The sequence below is a fragment of the Catharus ustulatus genome, chromosome 20, assembly GCF_009819885.2.
Source record: "Catharus ustulatus isolate bCatUst1 chromosome 20, bCatUst1.pri.v2, whole genome shotgun sequence".
Classification (NCBI taxonomy): domain Eukaryota; kingdom Metazoa; phylum Chordata; class Aves; order Passeriformes; family Turdidae; genus Catharus; species Catharus ustulatus.
Window position 1 is genome coordinate 1,953,070 of NC_046240.1, and position 22,549 is coordinate 1,975,618.

General features: G+C 44.9%; 1 protein-coding gene across 2 annotated transcripts in view; it reads right to left on the reverse strand.

The window, feature by feature from the left end:
• MAP2K4 (mitogen-activated protein kinase kinase 4) overlaps window positions 1-22,549 on the reverse strand; it is a 67,011-nt gene that overhangs the window by 39,544 nt on the left and 4,918 nt on the right. For both annotated transcript variants that reach the window (XM_033076486.2, XM_033076487.2), the window contains exon 2: window positions 1,106-1,208. In XM_033076486.2, the coding sequence (XP_032932377.1) occupies window positions 1,106-1,208 (103 nt within the window). The remainder of the gene's footprint in view (window positions 1-1,105; window positions 1,209-22,549) is intronic.

Genomic DNA, 22,549 nt, shown 5'->3' on the forward strand with positions numbered 1-22,549 from the left:
TTTGATGATGTGATGAGACACAAAAAGTGAGTATCTAAATGTGAGATCCAAAACCAATAAGAACACTCTATTTCAGAGAGGAGAGAGAAGGAAAGAGGAGGATTTGCTGGACAGATCACTCAAGATTTTAAGAATCATCTAAAGTATGCTATCAAATTTCTCTTATATTGTAATTACCATTAATAACTCATCAGAAATATGTTCCTAGCTTGATAAAAGCCTGTTTGGAAATCCCCAGCATAAAGAAGCTCCCAGAGCCCAGCAGATATGTCCTGGGGAAGCAGAAGGCACTGAGCTCCAGGACAGAGGCAGTGACATGCAGAGCCAAGCAGGAGTAGCCTGTGACAGGGACAATCCAGAGAGCCCAGGCAGCAGGGAGGCTGCAGGTGCAGTTTCTGAGATTTGACACTGACAAAACTCCTGAGACCTTAGAGAAGAAAAATGTGGGACATCTTTTGAATGCTTGCTCTATCTGCCACAGGGACTGGCTACAGAGCAGCACTGTCCAGCTAGATTGGTGGATCTGAGGATACAAAGCTGATCTTTTTTGGTACTGATGTATCCTGGTATTTAATAGAGTCAGGAACAGCTCTGTGTCACACTTGCTCTCAGACTTTGGACAGGGATATCCTGGGGGCTAAACTGGCTAGAAAACTCAGTGAGACCTAATCTGTGCAAAACTCCTGTTGCTAAAATGATAGTCCTCAACCTTCATCTGTTTTAGAGTTGAAAACAATTTTATCACAGCTATGGCTTTCACAAATACCACAAAAACAATAAATTCTAACAAAAAATAATAAGCTGAAGAGATAGAAAAATAACAGTGAAACAGTCTAGACACTAATTGTAAGTGTATTTAGCATTATCAGCTACAATACTCAATTCAATCAATTCTGGAAGGCATTAGCTCCAGTGTAAACCAAGAAGATCCCAATTTAACCTTTTTTTAAATTCTGGGAAAAAAATCTTTTACAGTGACTCATCTTGAGAGATTTAAACAACCTACAAATAACTGGACTAATCAAATTGCATGTAACTAACACTGGGTGTTGGCTAATTCATTTCAAAGTTGTTCCACTAGTTGTGCCATTGGCTTTATACTCACATGTGTGGATTTTGGAAAGGAACTCCAGAAGTATTTAGAGTAAATCTTGCTGTGGACTTGAAAGGTGGATTTGCAAAATTTAACTTCAGCGCTTTGCGTTTACCTGGGAGACAACGAACATAAAGTAAACTTTTTGTCAGCACAAAATATTGAGAGCATCTGGAAATAAACAGAAAAAAATGACATATCGTAAGAAAAAGATTTTACATTTTACAACATTCGCAAATCATAGCTTGTGTTAAGGACACGGGGATGGTGACACAGAGTCAGCTCTCATACCAAGGTCTTCCCCAGCTCATTCCAAGGCAGTTGCCAAAGCAAAGCATCCACAGCATCTCCTGTGACAGCTGGAGCACCTGTATCACCTGCTAGGGCTCCAGCAACCACAGCACCTCCAACCCCAGGGCTGAGCACCCTCCATGGACACCCATGGGGCACAGAAACCCAGCTTGCCACACACAGCCTGGGCACATCACCAGACCTGGGGAAATGGCACTGAAGAGGGAAAGGGCACCTTGGGATGTCTTTTATGTGACACTCCAAGCACAGGATGGCTGCTGGGGCTCCTGACCCTCCTCAGGCTAGCAGCAAATGGACATAGCCAGGCTTGAGGGAGGATGGATATCTGTGCACTCCTTCTGCCAAGTGAACTGCCAAGCAGAGAGCATCTGAGGAGTGACCAGGTGAGGGAAAGCTCTGCAGCCAACTGAGGAAGCAGAGAGAAACACAAAATAAATAAATAATACTGTGGGAGGGGTCTTGGTCACTGCACCAGCCACTGTTTCTGTATTTTCCACTGAAGGTGAGATGAGCTGCTCAAGCAACAGCAGGATCAGGACTACAAAGGCAGATTTCCCTCCCCAGCCCTCCCACTGGGGTACAGAAGCGCCTGTCTTGTTCCCATTTGCCTGCAGGAAACCTGCATTCCTCCACACCAAAACACCTAAAACGAGGCCTCTTCTCCCCCCACCTTCCCAGGAGCCCAAAACTGAATCCCCCTGCCAGCTTCTCACTGCCCGGGTGATGTCTTTGTGTTGGAAAGGTCCTTAAAGATTAACTCATTCCAAGCCCTGCCATGGGCAGGGACAACTTCCACTAGGTCATGTTGATCAAAGCCCTATCCTAACTTTGAATGATGAGACAACCACAGCTTCTCGGGCAGCCTGTGTCTCAGCACTTCCGCTGTAACAACCCATCTCAAGCTGACACTAAGGACACTCAGCAGAGCACTTTGTACCTCGGCCTGTTGAGCAAAGCACGCAGCTGAGGACAGGTGTGCAGCAAGCAGAGGGCTTTGTGTGAGTGCACAGCCTGGCACACCACCACACCAACCCCTGACCAACCTCCCACACCTCTTCTGACTGCTCCCCTGAGGGCATCTCCCCCCCACACAGAGCAAAACCACACTGAGTGTTCGACTGCAAAGGGTCTGGAGGAGGCGATGCTCATCTCTGAAACCTCCCCTGCCCCAGGGCTGCACAGGCACAGGGGTGGTGCTGGGCAGGAGCCCATGGAGAATGGCCACACAGCTCCTCGCTCGCTGGTTCCACCATGGCAGCACACATCTGCCCTCAGACGGGGTCCAGGGATTGCTTCCATTATCCTTTGTGTCTGTTCCATTCACACACCTGACACTCTGTCAAGGGTGGTTAGTTGTTTTGTAAGATTTTCCCTTTCTCACAGCAATGTTTATACAGCTCAAGAGAACACAAAACCTGAAGTGGCCCAGGACTAAAATTGACACAATTAACTACAAACCCTAAGAAAATCTCCTCACAGCCTGCTCCTATTTACCATTTGTAAACTTTATACACAAACTTGCTTCCTGTTTTTACTCAGGGACAGAACACTTCATAACACAGTTAAATATTGGTCTATTGATTTCTACCTCAGTAGGTTTCTAAGGATGGTTTCAATTATGTCGATCCACCATCTGAAGCTAGATTTTCTACAAATCCAACAAATACAGAAGCTTAGGTTGCCCCTGGGAAGCAAACAGGATGGTTTGTTTCAGCTCAGCTGATGAACTAGGAATGCGACCGGGAAAAAGGAACATCCTGAGAAATGCCAGGAATTTCCATCCAGCACAGATCACATGGAAACGTACTGTAAGTGAAACAACAGACTCAAACGAAGCAAAGTCTGAGGAGAGCCAAAGCAAACTGTGCTCCCCAGCAGCCTTCCGTAGCTTCAGCTCTGGACTCCAAACCTTGAGTTTCATCCTAAAAAAGACTTTTGACTCCATGTCTCTATTCCTTGGAGACACATCATTCTAACTGGAGGCAAAAGAGCCCCTTCAGATGCAGGAGTTTTGCTGTGATTTTGCTATGCACAGGTTCATTACAGACCATCCTGCCTCACTACAACAAAGGTGTGTGGAGGTTATGGTGCTTCTGGAATTCACTAATGCCTGTCACTGCCCAGGCTGTGCAACCAAAACTGTCTGAAAATGTGCTGCAGAAATATCCATCCTATATAAATTGTCTTTTAAAGGTCCTGCTAACTTAACACATAATTCTAATAATTGACCATTATTACATCTACTTCTCTGAGAACTTTTAAAGTAAAGATTATGGGAGAGTGAATAATTTGGAAGAAACGAAAATTAACTCTGGAATAGATAACTTTTTCACAAATCAGGGCAATCCTCAACACCAGACCTGAAATTATGAAGTTTCTTGACTTATGGTCTTCCCAATTGTGACTATTGTATTTGTCCAGTTGCATGTTAATGGTTATACCAAGTCCAGATCATATCTGAAAGCAGAATGGTCTGGACTTTGGCTGAGCAGAAGTGGCAAGTACTACCTTATGTTTTGAGGGAATCTAAACAGGATTGTATCCTATGTTAGGCTGCTCTCCAAGAAGAAAAAAGACAGCCAAAAATAGCTTTCCCGTTGCAAATAAGTTAATCTACCCATAAGGATAGCAATCTTTACTCCAAATCATCCCAGCCTTAAAGTGGTAATGGTGTCCTCAAAACAATTTTTAAAAGGATGTCATCATTCTACCACCAGACCTGTGCATGGAACCAAGGTCCAGAAGTGATGCCTTGGGTCCCCAAATGCACAGCCCTTGGCATTGCATAGAGACCACAGCCAGAAGACAGTGGGAAAAGCACCTACACAACAGCCCCACAGAACTTCAGGCTCATAGCACCCCTTGTTCCTTGCTGCACTGGTGGATGGGTGATAGGCCAAGGACAGGATTATTTATGTGCTGCTATCCGTCACCAGAATTAATCCAAGCACTTGGCTCTGCAGTTAAGTTCTCATCACTGTGAGGCCCCTTTACCACCACCACAGCCAACCAACCTCACACAACAAGAAACAGCTGTCTAGCAGATCACATGCAGGCCAAAAGTATTCCTCCAGAGTTAGATTGTGTACTTCTATTTTTACTTCACCTAGGACATCTATGTTTTACAGAATCACAAAATCATTAAGACCTCTAAGATCACCAAGTCCAACCATCACTGCTGCACCACCACCTTGTTCACCATCAAACCACAGTCTCAAGCACCACATCCACATGTTCCTTACACTTCCATGGATGGGACTCCACCACATCCCTGGGCAGACCCTTCCAATACCAGACAGCTGAAGAAATTGTTCCTAATAATCCACTCTAAACCTCTCCTGGCACAGCTCGAGGTTGTTCCCTTTCCTGTCCCTGTTCCCTGGGAGCAGAGTCTGACCCACCTCCTCCTGTCAGGGAGTTGTGCAGAGCCACAAGTTCCCCCTGAGCCTCCTTTTCTCTAGGCTGAGCCCCTTTCCCAGCTCCCTCAGCTGCTCCTGGTACTCCAGACCCTTCCCTAGCTCTGCTCCCCTTCCTGGACATGCTCCAGCCCCTCAAAGTTTGTCTCGTCACGAGAGGTTCAAAGTGCCTCAGCAGTGCCCAGCATAGAGGATTGTAACTCTCCTGGTCTTCCTGGACACACTGTGGCTGGTACAGGATACCCTTGGCCATTTCTTCAAGCCTCTGAGCCACCTCCTGTTGGAGAAAGCAATTCTAACTTCTTCCTATAATTTCCTCATCACCATTCCTGCATGCCAACGCCTCAAGAGCACTGCTTACCATGTTCAGGTTACAGAGAACAAAATATTCCCTCCCTTTTCAAGCAGTAAGATTTTCAAAACAGCAGTAGTTTAAGAGATTTTTTCCCAAGGTTTCTATCTTGCAAGGGTACAAACTGATCCTTGTCAAAATGTTTCCCACTCAGTTCAACTCTGCAGGATCAATCTCTTGTTGCCACAGGCTGAGCACAGATCACAGTGTTCAAGTGAGTCACAGTGCTCAGGTAAATATTCTCTCTGGTCAGATGCTGAAGTCACTCTCTGTTTGTGGAGTGATGATACACCAGGAATCAAAGCTGCACTCTCTTTCCTTACTGTAATCAGGAAAAAAAGAGATACAACCACAGAAACACAAGCTGTGACAAACAGCAGGAAGGAATGTCATTGGATCCACAATGAACTGTGCGATCTTTCCACCTCTCCCTTGCAATATTAAAACACATCAACAAAATGACAGAGGAAACAGGGAAGAATGGATTATTTACTTCTATTTGGAAACAGAGCTGAATGCTCGAGGTCATTTTCTTAATAGAAAATTATCAGTTCTGATTTCTTCCAAGGTAATTCCAAGCAAAGGTAGTGCAAACTCTAACGCAAGACAGGGAAAAAAAATAAAAACAAAAACGACAGATCTCTCCTCTTCCAACAGCTTTAAATAACCAAACTGCTGTATCTTGTCTGCTAACAAAATGCCTGCTTTGATGTAGAGACAGCAAAGAACATTTATCTGTGTTCAGAGCTGCAGCCCTGCAGTTGCTGACATCCTGAACGCTCCCAGGATTTCCAGCTGGTTATTCCTGCTGCTGCTAGCAGCTCTGCTTGCCCGCAGACCCTTCCGACCTACCATCCTGCACTTATATTTCCTTCCTTTCCAGTCTTACTCGTGGGTCTACTCTAACACCAGCACAGCTAATTTCAGACTCAAGTAGGTTTCCAGTCTCACATTCAAGATAAACTATTTTTCAAGAAAAAAATGACCAAATTTTGAAACAAAACCCGAAGAACTTCAGTGTATCATGCAGTTCTATTTGAGGACTCTGGATGAAAGAAGAGGCCTGGGGTTTGAGTTATTAGTTTTAAGAGCTGCAACTACAGAAATTCACTTTAAAGGGTACAAATATTTTCAGTGCATCCGTTACTGACGTTTTCAGTCCTTCAATGAAACCTTCAATTTTGTATAATCCGAGAGTCAGCATTCAAATCTGAAATGATGATTTTGCACTGCAGGAGTAAACTAAGTATGCTCATTTTTATAAGTCATCTCATTAGAAAGAGGATTTAGCCATACCTCACCCACAGCCCCAAGTGTGCTTCCAACTAGGGAGTATAAACACCCAAGCCTAGAGCAGCCAGGACTCTGGAAGGATTACTGACCACTGTCTTCATGAACACACTCCCATGGCAAAACAATCATACTAGACAATATTTTAGTGAGATATCTGCATGGTTTGGAGATGGGAGGCAGCTCACAGCTGCACCAGCAGACACCCACCTCCATGACTGGCAATGCAGGATATGGGCTACCTCCAACAGCACTTCCAGCATCTATAAATACCTCCACCACAATGCCTGGTAAAGTAGGCTAAGCTTAGAGGGCAAGAAATTGCAATCGGATTAAGATTAGTTCCCTCAGACTGGCAACTCCCAGAAGCAAAATCTGAGAATGAAATCTCTGGACTCTCTAAATCCAAAACCCACTGAAAGCCTTTAATATTATCCCTGATGCTACCTTGCATGGAAGCACCATTTGTATAAATAGGGTTAAAACTCTCTGCTCAGAACAGAGTGCAGCACGTGAGTCAGACAGCAGCTTCCAGTCCAAACTGGGATTCAGGCATTTTCTAGCTGGAGAACAGCATTTAACACATGGTTCACAGTCACAGCCCAGTGTCAAGCCTGGTGAAACACTGCTGGAGAGGACCTGGAGGGCTCAATTGCCCACACAGCAGGTGCTGCCAGACCAGGAGTCTGTGTCTGCTCTCACAGCAGCACTTTGCTTCACCCAAAACATTCCTGCAACCTGTGCCTGAGGCAGCCATGGCATAACCCTGCAGAGCTGAGCCTGTCACAGAGCAGCTGTCAGAAACAAAGGGTGACACTGCCCTAGGAAATTTATTATACAGCACCTGGAGCCTCTCCTGGTGAACAACAATAATAAATTATGCAAAAGGCCATGCCAGGTACTTTTTCAATATGAAATAGCACAGCAACAATTATAAAATATACCACAGGAAGGAGGACTGGGGAGGGGGTTTGGTTGATTTTATTACTTTACTTTTTAATTTTAGGAGCCTGGATTCAAGAGTAAAAGCAAGAAAAAAAGGGCCCTTGAGGCCTTTACTTAAGGTAATTGGAAAGGATTTCATTTCTTTGGACAAAGAAACAAGCATGTTTCCATCATCCCTCTAGATACCTTAGGCCAGCAAAGTGGCAATGCCAATCACAGCCTGTGTCCCACTGGCTCCAATAAACACCCTGGACCCAGACACCAGACTGAATCCTAGAGTCACAGATTCACAGAATAAGAAATCCTCCAGAGGCAGGGGAATACAAATAGTTACATGTTGCCTGTCACCAACTAGTTAAACAGCTAAAAAGAATAAGCCAAGAAGGTGCATGTGTGAAAATATTCAAGCTTCACTAACATGCACAAATAAAATGTTGGAAACAACCTGCACTACAGTGAGGAGACTAATACTGGAGCAGGTTTCTAACAGCCTTCAGCTTTTTCTGGGGAGGGATAATGCTCTGACCCCAGCACTGGGCTGCTTTTCCCTTTGACCACTATTTCCACAAGAGATAATCCTTTACATAATACAAGCATAGCAGATTTTTATGTCTGGATCCAAAACTCTGCAATATATAGGGTTTCTTTTTTCCAAATACTACCAGCCTGACATCTATGCGTAACTAAAAATACACCAAGCCAATTTTTCAAGTTTGGATCTGCTTCACATGAACTGGTCTCTTGCTTGTGAGTGCCCACATGTGTTGTTCTGAACATCTGATCAGTATCTTCACAGCCTCAGAGAGCAACTGAGCCCTTCTGAAAATCTGGTCTCAGCTGCAAGGCTCTTTCTGCACTGTTACACTGGGAAAGATTTTGATCTGGATCTTAAGAACACCTTGGAACACATGGTACTAATAGGCATTTTTGCTTAGTTCTGCTGAATTATAATGGAGGTGTGTAGAGTTGCTTAAGCAAGAAATCAAATCACAAGTCTACAGAGCATATGAAGATAGACCTATCTGATCTGTTTTTGTACTTCTGGACAATCTGGATTTCAGAAAAAGATGTTCTAATTCTAGGGGTAAGGGCTAGATCCAAAGACAAAGAGCACAAGAATAGCTGCAGTGGTCCATCAAACACATCATCTTGCCCTTTATCACAGTACTGAGATGTCAACGAAAAGAGTGATAACCAAAGCTGCAACATCCCTCCTTCGGATATTCTCTCATCTTCCAACCACTTCCAGCTCAAGGCCCTCCTCAGCCAGCCATGGTACTTCTGTATTTAATGACTGTTGCTGGGTTTCACTTCCCCAGTCATATCCCAATCTCATCATCTTGCGAGCACCAGACCCCATCCTGCCAGGATGGCAAAAGCTCACCCAACTCCACCCAACACTTGACTGAAGTCTTCAGACTCAAAGTCAAGCTGAACAACATGAACCCAACACAGTAGCTCAGTTATATGCAGGTTGTCAGAAGAGACACAACCTGTCACCTATGGCTGGTGCTCTGTCACCACCCACTTTCTCCCCTTGTCACACAGGGCCTGCCCTGACACTTGCATTTGAGACACAACCTGAGTTTGCTGAATTTCCATCACTCTGTCCAGTGCAGCAGCAGCACAGATTTCACCATGACCACACAACAGGTCTGGGTGTACCCAGTGGATCCACTCCCTGTCTGCAGGAGAGCAGATCCTCGATGCCACAAGGGATGTACACAACCTATCACCAGCATACCACCACTATGGCCAGGACTGCCTTGCTGCCATGTCACAGCTCATCTCCCAGCATTTAAATTGTTCTGCTTTCCAAGGAACTGGAGAAGGAAAACTGAAGGAAAATTCATATAGTAAGCAAGGAATAAAAAAAACAAAAAAGGAAAAAAAAATCTAAAAAAGTTCACTTAAATGAACTTTGGTTCATTTTTATTACTTTGTTCAAACCTTTCCTCATGCTGAAATCCAGCAGGAACATCCACAGGCCAGTTATTTCTCAACACCAAAATAACTTAATGAACACTCAGAGGCTTTGTTAAACATCACACCACGGCTCTGTGAACACCAGTTTTTGGGCTGATGTTTTTCTTACCAAAAAAAAAGTCTTGTGCACTCATAAAAATTCTGGCTTTGTACTGTCTTGTGAAGCATTCAGTACAAATTAGCAACACCCTGTAGCAGGACAAGCACAGGAAGGAACTACTGATCCCCACTGCTGAGACATGTCAGGCATTGTCTAATAACTGATGTTTCCAACAGAATTTACAGCTTTAATAGCTTGGCAGCATCAAATCCTCTTCAGAAAGACACATGTTGATGGCACTCTTGCCCAACATTGTCATTCAAGTGACAAAACACACAGAATGCCAGGAATGAGCTGGTGCTGTGCTGCTGTTCTGACAGGAGCGAAGGCAGCAGGTACCAAACCTTTTTCACAACTGCACTAAAGGCTGGAGTCAACCAGGGATTTGGGCACAGGGCCGCTGCCTTCAGGAGCTTGGTAGATTGCAGGAGGTTCTACAGCTGACTGCTCTCAACAGCATTGTGGATATTTACTTATGTGGCAGAAATCTACACTTTTCTTGTTAGTGAAGTTAATACTGAAGTGTGACAATTCAACTTCTTCCTGGAGGAAGAACCGCACAGATGGACACAACTCTGACTCCAAACCAACAGTCAAGGGATCTGCAGCAAGACACTTCTGCAGCAATGAACAACAGACTGGCTTTAGAACATCAGCTGATGCAACTCTAGACAAAGACCTTGCATCCTGTCAGTGAAGAGAGAACAGATCTAAAAAGACAAATAATATTTTAAATAAAGACCTTAATATAGCTATTCCTAAGGCAAGTAAACACTGCAGAAAGTGAAAGTACAGAAATGAGGAGCTGCAATCACGTTACCTGCAGAGCAGGAAGCTGAGGGTTTTGTGGTTTTCCTTTTCTGTATGGTTCCAGATGAGTAAAAACCCAGTGTTGCCAGCCAGGACAAACCCAAGCCTCTGCAGAGCTTGGCTCCAGCACATGGATCACAGTTAAGAAGTGAAACTTCTGTAGAGAGCTCTGGTGTCCTTCCACCACGCAGCTCCCCCAAAGGGTTTTGTTCCCCCAAAGGACACAAACCCTTTATTTCCACAGCACGGGAACTCCTGCTGCCTTTTTATTGCTCTAGTTTTATAACTGAAAAAAAGAGTGCTTTTTAATATTTCGTATGTATATTGCAGCACTATTAACAGGCCCTGACCATAGGAGTGGTGGTCTCGTTGCAATGAAATTACACTGGGAAAGGATCTTCATGTAAAAGTCTGGGAAATAAATTTCAAACAGTTTTGAGGTTTGCAACCCTGATAGAAACAGAAAAGAGAAGCGTCCCTGACCCTTTAATTTTCTTTATACAGACTTGTCAGCAAAACATAAATGGGAAGGAACTACCCCTGGGAACAGTCCTTCCCACAGACAAGGCAGAGCTGGGCACAGGCAGGAGCCCAACACATAGAAACAGAGAATGGCTTGGGCTGTTGCCTGGGCAAGGAATGCCATGGGAGAGGGACCTCAGCCAGGGGAAGTTCAGCAGTGCATCCTGCTGCTCCACAGAGCTGCATCCCAGTGCACACCAGAAGCTGCAAGCTAAAAGCTGCTCTCTTTAGGCCAGCAGGAGGTCAGTTCCATTGCATATCTCCCTCCTCCTTCACCATTTATTAATACCCTGACTGCTTACTGACAGGGTTTCCCAAATCTAGGTTAGCAGATCATCAACACAGGTCATGCCTCACCTGACAGCACACAGTTTTGCCAAATTATTCACTAAAGCAAAGCTGCCATCCTGAAATGAGACTTGCTGTTGTTTTCCCATGAAAGGGCTGCAGAGCACTGAGGATCAAATCCTGCCACTTCTCAATGGTTACAAGAGAAATTCAGACACCTGTGTTACATTCCTTTCATTTACAACAAGCAGAGAATCTGCAAAGCATCTCTCTCCAGTAAAAACCTTTGATCTTCCAGCACTGAGAACAGCAACTGCCTTTTCCTTCTCAGCACAAAATAACCCCCACCTTCAAATTAAAGATGGTCTTCTGGAGAAAAAGAAGTGGAGGCACAGCAGAAACCATCACTTAATGGGAGAGAACAACAGGTACGGGCCAGGTCCAGGCCAGATCCCTCCTGCCCTCTGTAAGTGCCACCGGTTTCATCATCAACAATTACTGAGCACTTGAAAACAATAAATTAACCCCCAAGAGCTCCCATCATTCTCATTAATAGCTGGTAAGAACGACCTACAGTAATTGCCTATGAAAGAGAAAGCTAAATGGGTAAACGCATTCATGCTATTGTCATCCCTTCCTTCAAAATACTTGTGACATTTGCATGGAACACAAACAAAGTCAGCAAACACGCTTCCAGCACTTTAACAAGTGGTTTAAAGAGAAAACTACAATTAAAATATACTCTGGGGTAATTAAAGCAAACACACTGACACTGTTTAGGAGTTAACAGTATTTTTAATGGAAATCTTTGCTGTAAACTGCTTTTGCCAGGAACAAATGGGGTTTGCTCTGTCAAAAGAATCTTCTTGAGTGCTTTCCTAATAGCTCACTTCTTAATCTGCCTGGTTAAAATCTACAGAGGAAACAAGCCATGGGCACCCCTCAGCAGCTCTCTGGGCTGACACACGGTGCCCATCCTGCAGCACAGGGAGCCTTGGCTCCAGCCATGCCTCTGCCCACAAGAAGGTCCCAGATCCAGCCCTCACAGCCCATCAAAGGCTCCCCCAGTCCCACTCCTCAGGCTGGACAAGGCCTCTTCCCATTACCTTATATTAGACTGAACTTCTTGACAAAGAGTCTCATCTTTACCTGCACGGGTTTTAAACTAACAGAGTGCAGGGTCAGCCTGGACATGAGGAAGAAATGTTTTGCCATGAGGGTGGGCAGGCCCTTCCACAGGGTGCCCAGAGAAGCTGTGGCTGCCCCATCCCTGAAGCGTCCAAGGACAGGTTGAACAGACCTTGGAGCACCCTGGTCTAATGGAAGGTGCCTCTGCCCACGACAGGGGGGTGGAATGAGACAGGCTAAAAAAGATCCCTTCTATCCCAAACCACTCTATGATTCAATGACTAACTCCAGGAACAGCCAACCGATCATGTTTGACACAGACTTCCAAGGCAGCAAACCAGGTCAACAGCCCCAGCAAGAGAGCAGGCACTCACTCTTCCCCTTAGTGAGATATGAAACCTTCCCTGAAATAAAATTCGGGCAGTGAACAACTTCGAGTGTGCAAAACAAGACCATCCATGCTCAGATGCACAACAGTAGCTGTTCCTAGAGAAAGAGACAATCACAACTCTTCAGGAACTCCCCAGCTACAAGAGCATCATGGGCACAACCCCTATTATCAACTATTCTTGTGTATCTTCTGCATTTCTAAGGCAAACTGTGATGCTCTACCAAAGAGGTGCTAAAGTATTGGTTTAAGGCTTTTTCTTAATGCCTTTCAGCCTCCTGGGTCTGACCTAGCTGCATTCCTGCCTCCAGGCATAGGAGTCAGCAAAGTGAATTTAATGGAAACATTTACATTTTACAGCCTTCCCCGGGCAGTCCGCGGCTGCCTGTAGGGTGCAGGGAGCTCACGGCATGGCAGATGAGAAACCACCAGCACATCACTGCTTGCAGGGCAAATTGCACTGCAGATTCCAGAGCTGGAAGCACACATTTTCACTCCAAAACTGTCAAGGTCAGAAAGCCACAGTGATGCTGCAGGGATTTTTATCACCTGCTCTCTGGAAGCCCTTCGGCGGCAGCCTGGCCCCACGCTACCAGCAGCTGTGCTCTGCAGTCCCTGCCAGCAGCAAAGCAGTTCCCATGTTCTCCTACACTTCCAGGTAGCCAATACAGTGAACAGGGCTGGGCACAAAGGATTCACTGGTTATCAGTCCTCAGCTTGTGGCAGCCTCAGAACCCCTTAACTCCTGAAATGACAAAAACAATAAATTCCCTTCCCTAAGATCCCATTCATCACCAGTTTACTGCAGGGGCTACTACCAGTTAGACCCAGCTGCTGAGCTCTGGAAAAACCTCATTATACTGCAAAATCTGCTGATGACAAAACCTTTTTATTTCCTTTTTTTCCTGTGGAATATGTTTTATTCAAGATTTTTTGTTTGGTAGCAGACTTCAACCCTTCTAACACTCCATACCTGACAGCAGATCTCCACTTCAGCTGAAAAGCACTGCTGGGGAAGTAACTAAATTCCTGCAGAAGCGTTTACAGTCTTAACATGCCAGACAACTGTGAGTTGGCAGAAAGTCTGACACAAAAGCAAGCCATTGCCCTTAATAAATATTAATTAACCTTCTTGGGCTGCCATAGTTCATATGAACCATGGGGTGCCAGCTGTTCCCAGCAAGTCCCATCTCTAACTCAGCCTCACCTGCAGAGCCATTAACACAGCTCCATCATACAGTCACCAGCAGGTCACTGCTCCCTTGTGCCCACAGGCCATTTCTCCCCATCCAGACACCTCCAGGCAACAGCTCCCTGGGGCAGATGCTTCCCTCCCATCTCTTTTCACACCTCAGCTACTGTCCTCTCTGGTATTCACCAGAAAGGTCTATAAATCTATCTCAATACCCTCCACAGAACCCTAGCTTGCAAAAGAGGTTTGAAATTCCAGCTTCAAACACCACGTTTCCTAAATATCTCTATATGCCGAGTTAATAGAAAGGTATTAAAGAATAAATAGGTGTTTTCCAACTCTGTCCCAGGGGACTAATTCTGACACACAGGCTCACTCTGTGCTGGAACATTGAAGCCTCAGCTCTTCCAAGACAGAAAAATACCTGTCTATGAAAAATAATGAACAAAGGATTTTCTATATACAGTATCTCAGAAGCACTATCTCTGAACAGCAGTCACAAAATATACTGAGATAAAACCCAGAGACACCAACTATTTAAAAAACATTAACAATTATCTTTTCTGATAGTAGAATTGCTGCAACAAATTTGTATATGGAGTAATAACAAAAAAAAAACTTTATGCAAATTGAAAGAAATGCAAAAGCACAAGATTTCTACAATTCTGATTTATCTTTTTAAAAAAAAAAAAAACTAAAAACTGAAACACACCATGCCACCCTTATGTGACAGGCAAAGCAGAAGGCACAAATCTACCTCAACAATTGGTGGTCTTTTAAGAAGTCTTAATTGAGTTCTTGCTGCACTAGCACTGTGAGAAACAGTGGTTCTCTCAGGAGTAAAAATTGCATATCTGGTTAGTTGCAAGAAAAAGCAAATTCTCAGTACCAATACTGATAAAAAAGCAAAGATAATGCTAAAAAAAGGCACAGTTTTCTCTCTTTGTGCTTTTGCACAGAAGCTTATCTGAAAGCCTAAAGTAAGAGACCATTTCTCATTCATTCACTCAAAGGAGAGCACCAGCATTAAGAATCTCCTTTTATCTTTCAACATTTACTCTAAAATCCTAAATAAAATAGATTTTTTTCTATCAAACTTTAGGCTACAGTGCTTGAGTACAGAGCAGTTCCATCACTAGGATCCAGGGGACAAACACTGGCATCTGGCAGGAAAGGAATGGACCAGGGTACCATATGAAGTAAAAAACTTTAAGACTGAAAAGATTGTTTTGTTCCCAGAAAGCTGAAGTTTTGAAGTAAATCTGCCCATATTAAGCAATATTTTAGAACAGATGCTCCAGCTGCTCATGCCCAGGCAATTTCCCATGGAAGCCCAGCTCTCCAGCACTGCCACCACAGCAAAAGACCAGACCTGGTCAAGCACAGCATTCCACACTTTTATTAGACACCTTCCCAGAGTAGGGGAGGATACATACAGTGGCTTTTTGCAAAATTCCCCCACAGGTGCTGCTAATGACAGTTCACCTGTACAACAGCAACCTGGGCAAGCAGCACTGCTGCAGCCCACTCTTCATCCTCACCAGCAGCCAAGCCAGACTCACAGAACCCCAGAACAGTCTGGGTGAGAAGAGACTTTTGATCTCATTCCACCCCTTGCCATGGGCAGGGACACCTCCCACTATCCCAGGTTGCTCCAAGCTCCATCCAGCCTGACCTTGGGCACTTCCAGGGATCCAGGGGCAGCCACAGCTGCTCTGGGCACCTGTATCAGGGCCTCCCCACCCTCACAGGGAATAATTTCTGCCCAAGCAAAAGATTTATTTCTAATTTCACAGATCACACCAGATAACCACACTGCAGACAAGGGTACAGATCCATTGCTTGTTATAAGGAGCAGGTCATGGCAAAGCTCCCAATCTTTGAGCAGTGACAAGGACCTGACCCACCAACACTTGGAAGAGGCAGGGATGATCCAGCAGGCTCTGGGATGCAGGCATACAGCAATGTGCATGAGGAATTTAGCACCACTGCACTCTCAGGAAACAGCAACCTTGCTGTTTACCCTTTTACCAGGGTAAATAACTAGGGGCAAACACAATATTTCGCTGCTAAAGAAATAAGCACCATAAAATCTCTCAATAAAAATTCCCCAAGTGTACTGGATTTTGAAAGTCTGTGTAAAAAAGCTCTACTGGTGTGCAGAGGGCAGGCGGGCCCTCAGCCCAGAAGGAGCCTGAGAGTCTGCCCAGCTAATCCCCGCGGTCTCACGCTGCGTAACAGAAGACTGTTGCAAAAATATCAGCCAGCAGCCCCAACTCAGATCCAGCTATCTTCTTCCCTTGCCCTTGTCCCCATTAACTCCTTCTCCCTCCAAGCTTCCAGGAAAAGGAATGTGTGCACCAGCCCTGCACACAGACTATCCCACACAAAAGCACCAAGAGTCCCCTCCTGGCCCCACAAGGTGTCCCAGCACCACAAAGTTTTCCACCTCTGCAGCACACGCGTGTGGCCGATGGCCAGAGCCAGCACTGCTGCCTGCCTGGCCCATGTTCACCTCAGAGCAAACTGACCCACACTTAGTTTATGATGCTGCAACTTCTCCACTACAGCAGGGCTCCCAAGTTTTTGGTGAGAAGGTGGGATGATAACAACACCACCTCATTAGTGGCACCAGATATTAGTGGCTGGCTTCTTTTTCCTTCTGCCTTCACTCAAAGTCAGGATTGAAACTCAAGAGAAATTTTCTTGTTCAGACGTGGTTGTTTATTAAATCTTATCTATAATACAGAGAGTTCTTCAGCACTTCTAGTTAAGAGTAAGAAAATGGGGGTGTATCTAGCTAGTTACAAGGCCTTTTAAAGGCTAACTATCCAATTAAAAACTAACATCTATATTATTTATACTTTTGACCCAATAACCAAACACCTGTGACCCGCACTGCAGGATTTTCTATCCAACCAAAAACTACTACTACTTGAAATCATGAAGAAGAAGGATTCCAACAGTGGGAGCTGCATGACCTTGTATCAATGATGCAAGGGACATCTCTGCTCGTGGCACCAGCACAGCTTAGGCCTGCTCCTGGTGCTGCTGCCCTCAGAGGCATCTGAGAAGAGGGGAAGCTGAGGTGTATCAACCTGGCCTTGCAGCCCGTGTTTTCTGCTCCCATACAAGACCATCAGCAAACTCCAGAGACAATGTGAACTCCAAAGATACCTCAAATAACATCCCATCAGTGGGAACAGAACACCCATATGCTGGAAAGGGGAGAGGAGGCCAGTTCCTTGCCTAGCCCAAGGCACACCAGAGCAGGAATACCATCACACCCTAAAACACCTCTGAGACACAGGCATTACAGAGGGAGCAGCACCTGCATGTTGAAGATGCCACATCCACAGCTACACAGTTGCCATGAAATCACCGAGGTGTGGCAACAGAAAGAATATATCAGCTAATGACTGAAATTGTCTATTGAAAGCCAAGAGTGCTAACAAAAAAGAGTTGGATATGCTTATGCATGAGGTAGAAAGGGGTAACTAGTGGAGATAAAATATTAAACTGATCATAGAAATCCCCGGGGACCTAGCTAGCCAGTTCCCTTAGTGGCGGGGGAAGGGCATTAGCTGGGCTCTGGCTGCTCCCAGCAGTATGTGTGTGACCATGCAGTGCAGACACAATTCTTTCACTGTGTTGCTATATATTACATTATTTTCTTTCTCTTCTCAAAGAGGTTTCCTCTTTAAGTCTTAACATGGACCTGATCATATGAAACCGACAGTCATCTAAAACAACTGCCATACTCGGGATTGAATCATCAAGGCTGGAAGAGCAGTTGAGTCAATGCTCCTGTTGGGCAGTAAAGCAGCAACAGCTCCTGAGAGCTTGGATGAACATGACCCAAACTTGCCCTTTACCAGCTCAGCCTCCATGGAAAGATCTGTGTTGGCTGCTAAACCCACAACTCTTGAACACACTGTATGAAGGAAGATGTTAACCTCAGTCTTATAACACCCTCCATTTCTGCATTGCTCAACAGCAAGGACATCAACCTGCTGAAGAATGTTTTGACAGAGCATTACCTGTGTTTGGTTTGGGTCTCAAGGAGTCAGGACATGCCAGCACAGGATTGTTCTGAGAACACTGGGTAGTCAGAGCTCTGCTGCCCAAGTCAGAGTATCACTCAGCTCTGAGAGGGAAATGCTACACAAATCTTCCCAGAAAGCTGCTATTTACTATGTGGAAACAACACTGTGGACAAGTGGCTCCTGGACTGTGTCCCAGGCCCTGTGAGAGCAGCACAGTGCCCTGGTATGGGGCAGGGTGCCGCTCAGACTTTTGGCAGTTCACGATGAAGCAGGCTCCTGCTGCCAGTTCAGTTCCAGGCTCCCGTTCAAGTCAGTCCTGACTAAGGCCCGTCTATAATAAAGCAAATTACCAGACCTAGAAACACTGCAGGGCTTCATTGAAATAAACTGTGCATTCACACATTCTGAATTTCCCGTATTTTTGCAGGGTAGGAAAAAAAGCAGCCATACTGATAAATCAGACAGGGAATGTTTTCAACTCATAGAAGATTCCAAATCATGGCCCTGATGGGGAAGCCAGTTAAGCTCTCCCACATGACCCTCCAGGAACAAACGGGCCTCAGACACCAGCTTCTACCACTCCTGTCTCAATCTTTGCCACTTCCACACTTGCTGAGAAGATCCTTCTCCCATTTGCTCAGCTGCAGTCCTCATCAGCAGGATCAGAAGGGATGAAACCACAGAAACAGGTCAGAGTAAATTTTGGTTCTTAGCCCCATGGACATCAAGCATTGATATGCAGTGGCAAAGCTTAACCCATAAAAAGCCTATCTGGTCATGTATGACTCTGGCATAACCAGCCGGGCAGATAAGCTGCAGGCTACTTCTCCAATTTTTCTCAAAAATAAATTAATTAGAAATACATTTTAAAATAGATTTTGCATTTCCAGGAGAATGCTGTCAGGTTTGTTCAGATATTCCACAACATGTGACTCCAGTGCAGAAAGAACTCAACTGCTAAGCTGCTGCCTAAAGCAGTACATATCTAAACCTTTGCATCCAACCCTTTCTTCTTCCAACAGAAGTCAGAGCTCATTCACAACTCCTTTGTGCAAACTTGCATACATAACTTACAGCTTAGTGTCACACTTTCTAGTGGCAACAGCTAGGTTATATGAGATCAGAAAGCTGACCTCTTCCCCAAATCATAAAGCAAACCAGTTCTAAAAGTTGACATGCAAATATTCACTTTGCACATGCTGATTGCTGCAGCTACCCCCAGGGCAAAAAGGACCATGAAGAACATCTCCTCAGCTCTTGGCCAGTACTGCACAGAGCTGTTCTGACCATCCTCCCCCTTCCTATTTTCTGCCCATGCAGGTTTCTGAGTGGGACAAGAGGAAACGAGGATATCAAAGGTAGGATGAGGTTTCCAGAGTTTGGCATGAGACCAAGTCCTGAACTGAGTGTTCAGGAGAGGAACCGGTCTTCACAGGAAAACTCGGACATGGTCCCACTGCTCCCCAGAAGAGATTTCCAAACACAACGCTTTCATCTTAGTCCACAACCCCTCCCAGGTCAAACACAGCCATATGTTTTCAAAGGAAACTGTTTTATCTCTGTCCACAAACCTCTTCAAAGTACAAACACTTTGCTTTCTGGTCCAAAAGCAAAGTGATAGCTAATTCACTTCAGAGAACCACTTCCAGAGAATTAGGTCCAAAGCAAACCACACAACCCTTTGGGTCCACAGAAAAAAAATAAGCCTAGACAAAAACAGATAAAGGATAAACTCCCATTCGGCTCAGCTGTCTGCTCCCAACAGCTGTCCTCCTTACACCACAAGGCATCTCCCGAAGCACCTCAGAAAGATCAGATAAATTATTCAAAACACAGACTAATTCCTGGCGCTTGGACTCTTTGTTTGCTCCAGGACCAGCAGAGCTGTCTGCTTCCTGGAGGGCTCACCCTGCCTCCAGTAAAGGGCAAACACCAAGGCTTTGATTTGCAGAAGAGGAAATCAATTTAGCAGCTAATAAATACACAATTTGTGCAATACACATACACCCATCTCCCTTGATGTTCACAGGGAAGTTAATGGGCCATACCCATGTCACTGTACCATCCATGTGCACAGCAGTTCAGCTCACCTGAGAGGAGAAACAGGAGGGAGATGGGCAGCAATACTTGGCAACACCGTGTTGTATTTCCTCACTAACAGTAATAGCAGGGATCTCACTACCGCGGGTACAGCCTGAGGTGTCAAGGTCACACATTTTGGAAGATGCTCTGCAGCATCACATGATACTCCTGATGCAAATCCAGGCCAATGATACCTCACATGCCTGCAAAGGATCTGTGCAGGCATGGAGCAGGCACTCAACAGGGCTGCAGAGAGCTCCACTGGGACCATGCTTAAACCTATGATGTGATAAAAATCACGTTTGCACCTTTCCACCTAATCACGAGGAGACACAGACATGTTATACCCGCATAAGCTGCAGGACTAACTTTGAAGAAATAGCCACCTAAGCAGACCAGGAAATGCACATCACGAGGAGCTTCAAGGTTTAAAGCTTCCCCTCAAACGAAAGCAAACCCAGTAAGATTCCGTAAGAACCAGACTAACATAACATAAAATTAGAATGAGAAGTTTAGAACCAAAGTCAGTACCACAGCCTGTCCAGAACACCAGTACCAAAATGCAAATGTTCAGGCTGACAAAGTTTCACTGGTGAGGCTGTGGCAGCTCCACTGCTGAGGCAGAGCAAGTTCTCAACTCTCCCTTCCCTCCTTATCATTATTTCTAAATGTATTTGGTTGCCAAAGTTTATCAGTCGTCTTTTACATCCTTTGGTTTAAAACACATACTTACTGTACTCTGAGTTTACTGTATTAAATCACAGAAATCAGTTCAAATCTCTCCTGCAGTCTATCCTTCCCCTCAGCTTCAGGGTCTCAGAAAAAAGGTCAATTCACTCAGACACTTCCAAAGAGGGAAGTCAGGTCCTGAGCTGGGACCACTCATGAGGCAAGGGGACAAACAGCGTTCAGTATGGGAAATACCTACAAGCTGAACAGATGGGCTGTGTATGCTAAAGGTAGGTGTATGTAAAAGGCACAACCACACCAGCTCTTGTAGACAGTTCAAGACTGCAAGACTTTGAGAGGTTGCACATGAGGTGCCACCTGCAGTGGCAGTTTTCCAAGCATCTCATATATAGTTTACATAAACCCACTCAGTAAACGTCAGTAAGAGACCTGTAACAGAGGTAACCTGTCCAACAACTCAGGAGCAGTACAAAGAGGTGGGTGGGGATAGAAAACAGGATGCAGAGTCACAGCAAAATTATTTTGTCTTGTTCAGACATTAACATCACCACAAGTAAAAACCAAAGCTCTAAGGCTACACAAATCCTTTCTGCAATTCTGTCCCAGGAGAACCACAGGAAACCCACTCTCCCTGCATTTCACACTTTATGAACAATGGCTTAACCCCTCAGCACCTTCAGGATAACTCCGAGCACTTTCTTTCTCATTGATTTTGGTAATCAAGTATTTCAACATTTTGACAGCCAAGTCAGTGCCAACTGCGAGGGGTGAGCCCCCCATTCAAGTTCCAGACATCCTCCAAAACAGAGGGACAATGAACATGCAATAGCTGTTCCATTCTCAGCCTAGCAGAGACACAGTATTCAAGTTATCTATGAGCTGAACTGAAGAAACACAAATGAAGTCTCTCTTCAGGGATTTATCATGAGTAACTACTGCACATTAAGTAAACCAGCTATAGTAACACACCTTTTTGAAAGACATTTTTCCATGCTCAACAAGCACTGCACTGTCATTTACCCATTGCTAACACATTCCTTCTGCAATCAAACAAATCCACAAGATGAAAAGAAACCCGAGTACCCAGAAGACAAAAGCCCTTTGCAGGGAACACCAGCAGTCTGGAATAACACGGTGGAAGATTCACATTACTGAAGGCATTGGCCAAGGGAGCAGCAGCACAACTGCACAGGAGAACCAAAAACCAGTAATCAACCAGACTGATATAAAGCCACTTTAAAAATGCAATAAATCCTAGGCAAATAGACTTAAAGACAGATTCTTTTGAACAAGTGTCATCGGAGGGACTCAGCTTTTCACAGAAGAAGAGATGTTATAGCCCAGCAACTATAAATGACCAGGATCAACAAAGGAATCCCCAAAACATTTGTTCATCTCTCCAAAGCCAGTAGACAACACTGTACAGTAATACAACTAATCCATCCTGACCAGAATATCCATGAAAAAGCCCATATCCCAAGGTGATACTTCTTGAACCCCAGTGAAAAGGTTCAACTGCCAGTATCAGGCAGGTTTTCCTCACTCTGCTGCTGTAGCATAGCAATCCCCACCTTCCTGAGTGGATGTTGCTGTCTCAGCGCAAGGCAGAAGGGCAAGACACACGTGCACATCTAAGGAGGCACTTAAATACAGTAAAGCTCTTTTTAAATAAGTTGCATGAGAGCAGGGAACATCACCAGCACCTTTCCAATGCTGGTCCACATCAGTGCACTCCAGTCTTTGAGAGGATGCCAGAAGCATCACATCCATTCAGAGATTTTTATATCTTCTTTATAAACATCACTTGAGTAGAGCTTGGAGATGGATATTTGCTGCCAGTTCCTACCCACAGGGCAGAACACTACACAAACACCCTACACTGCTTCTTTCCCTCACAGTTTTCCTTTTA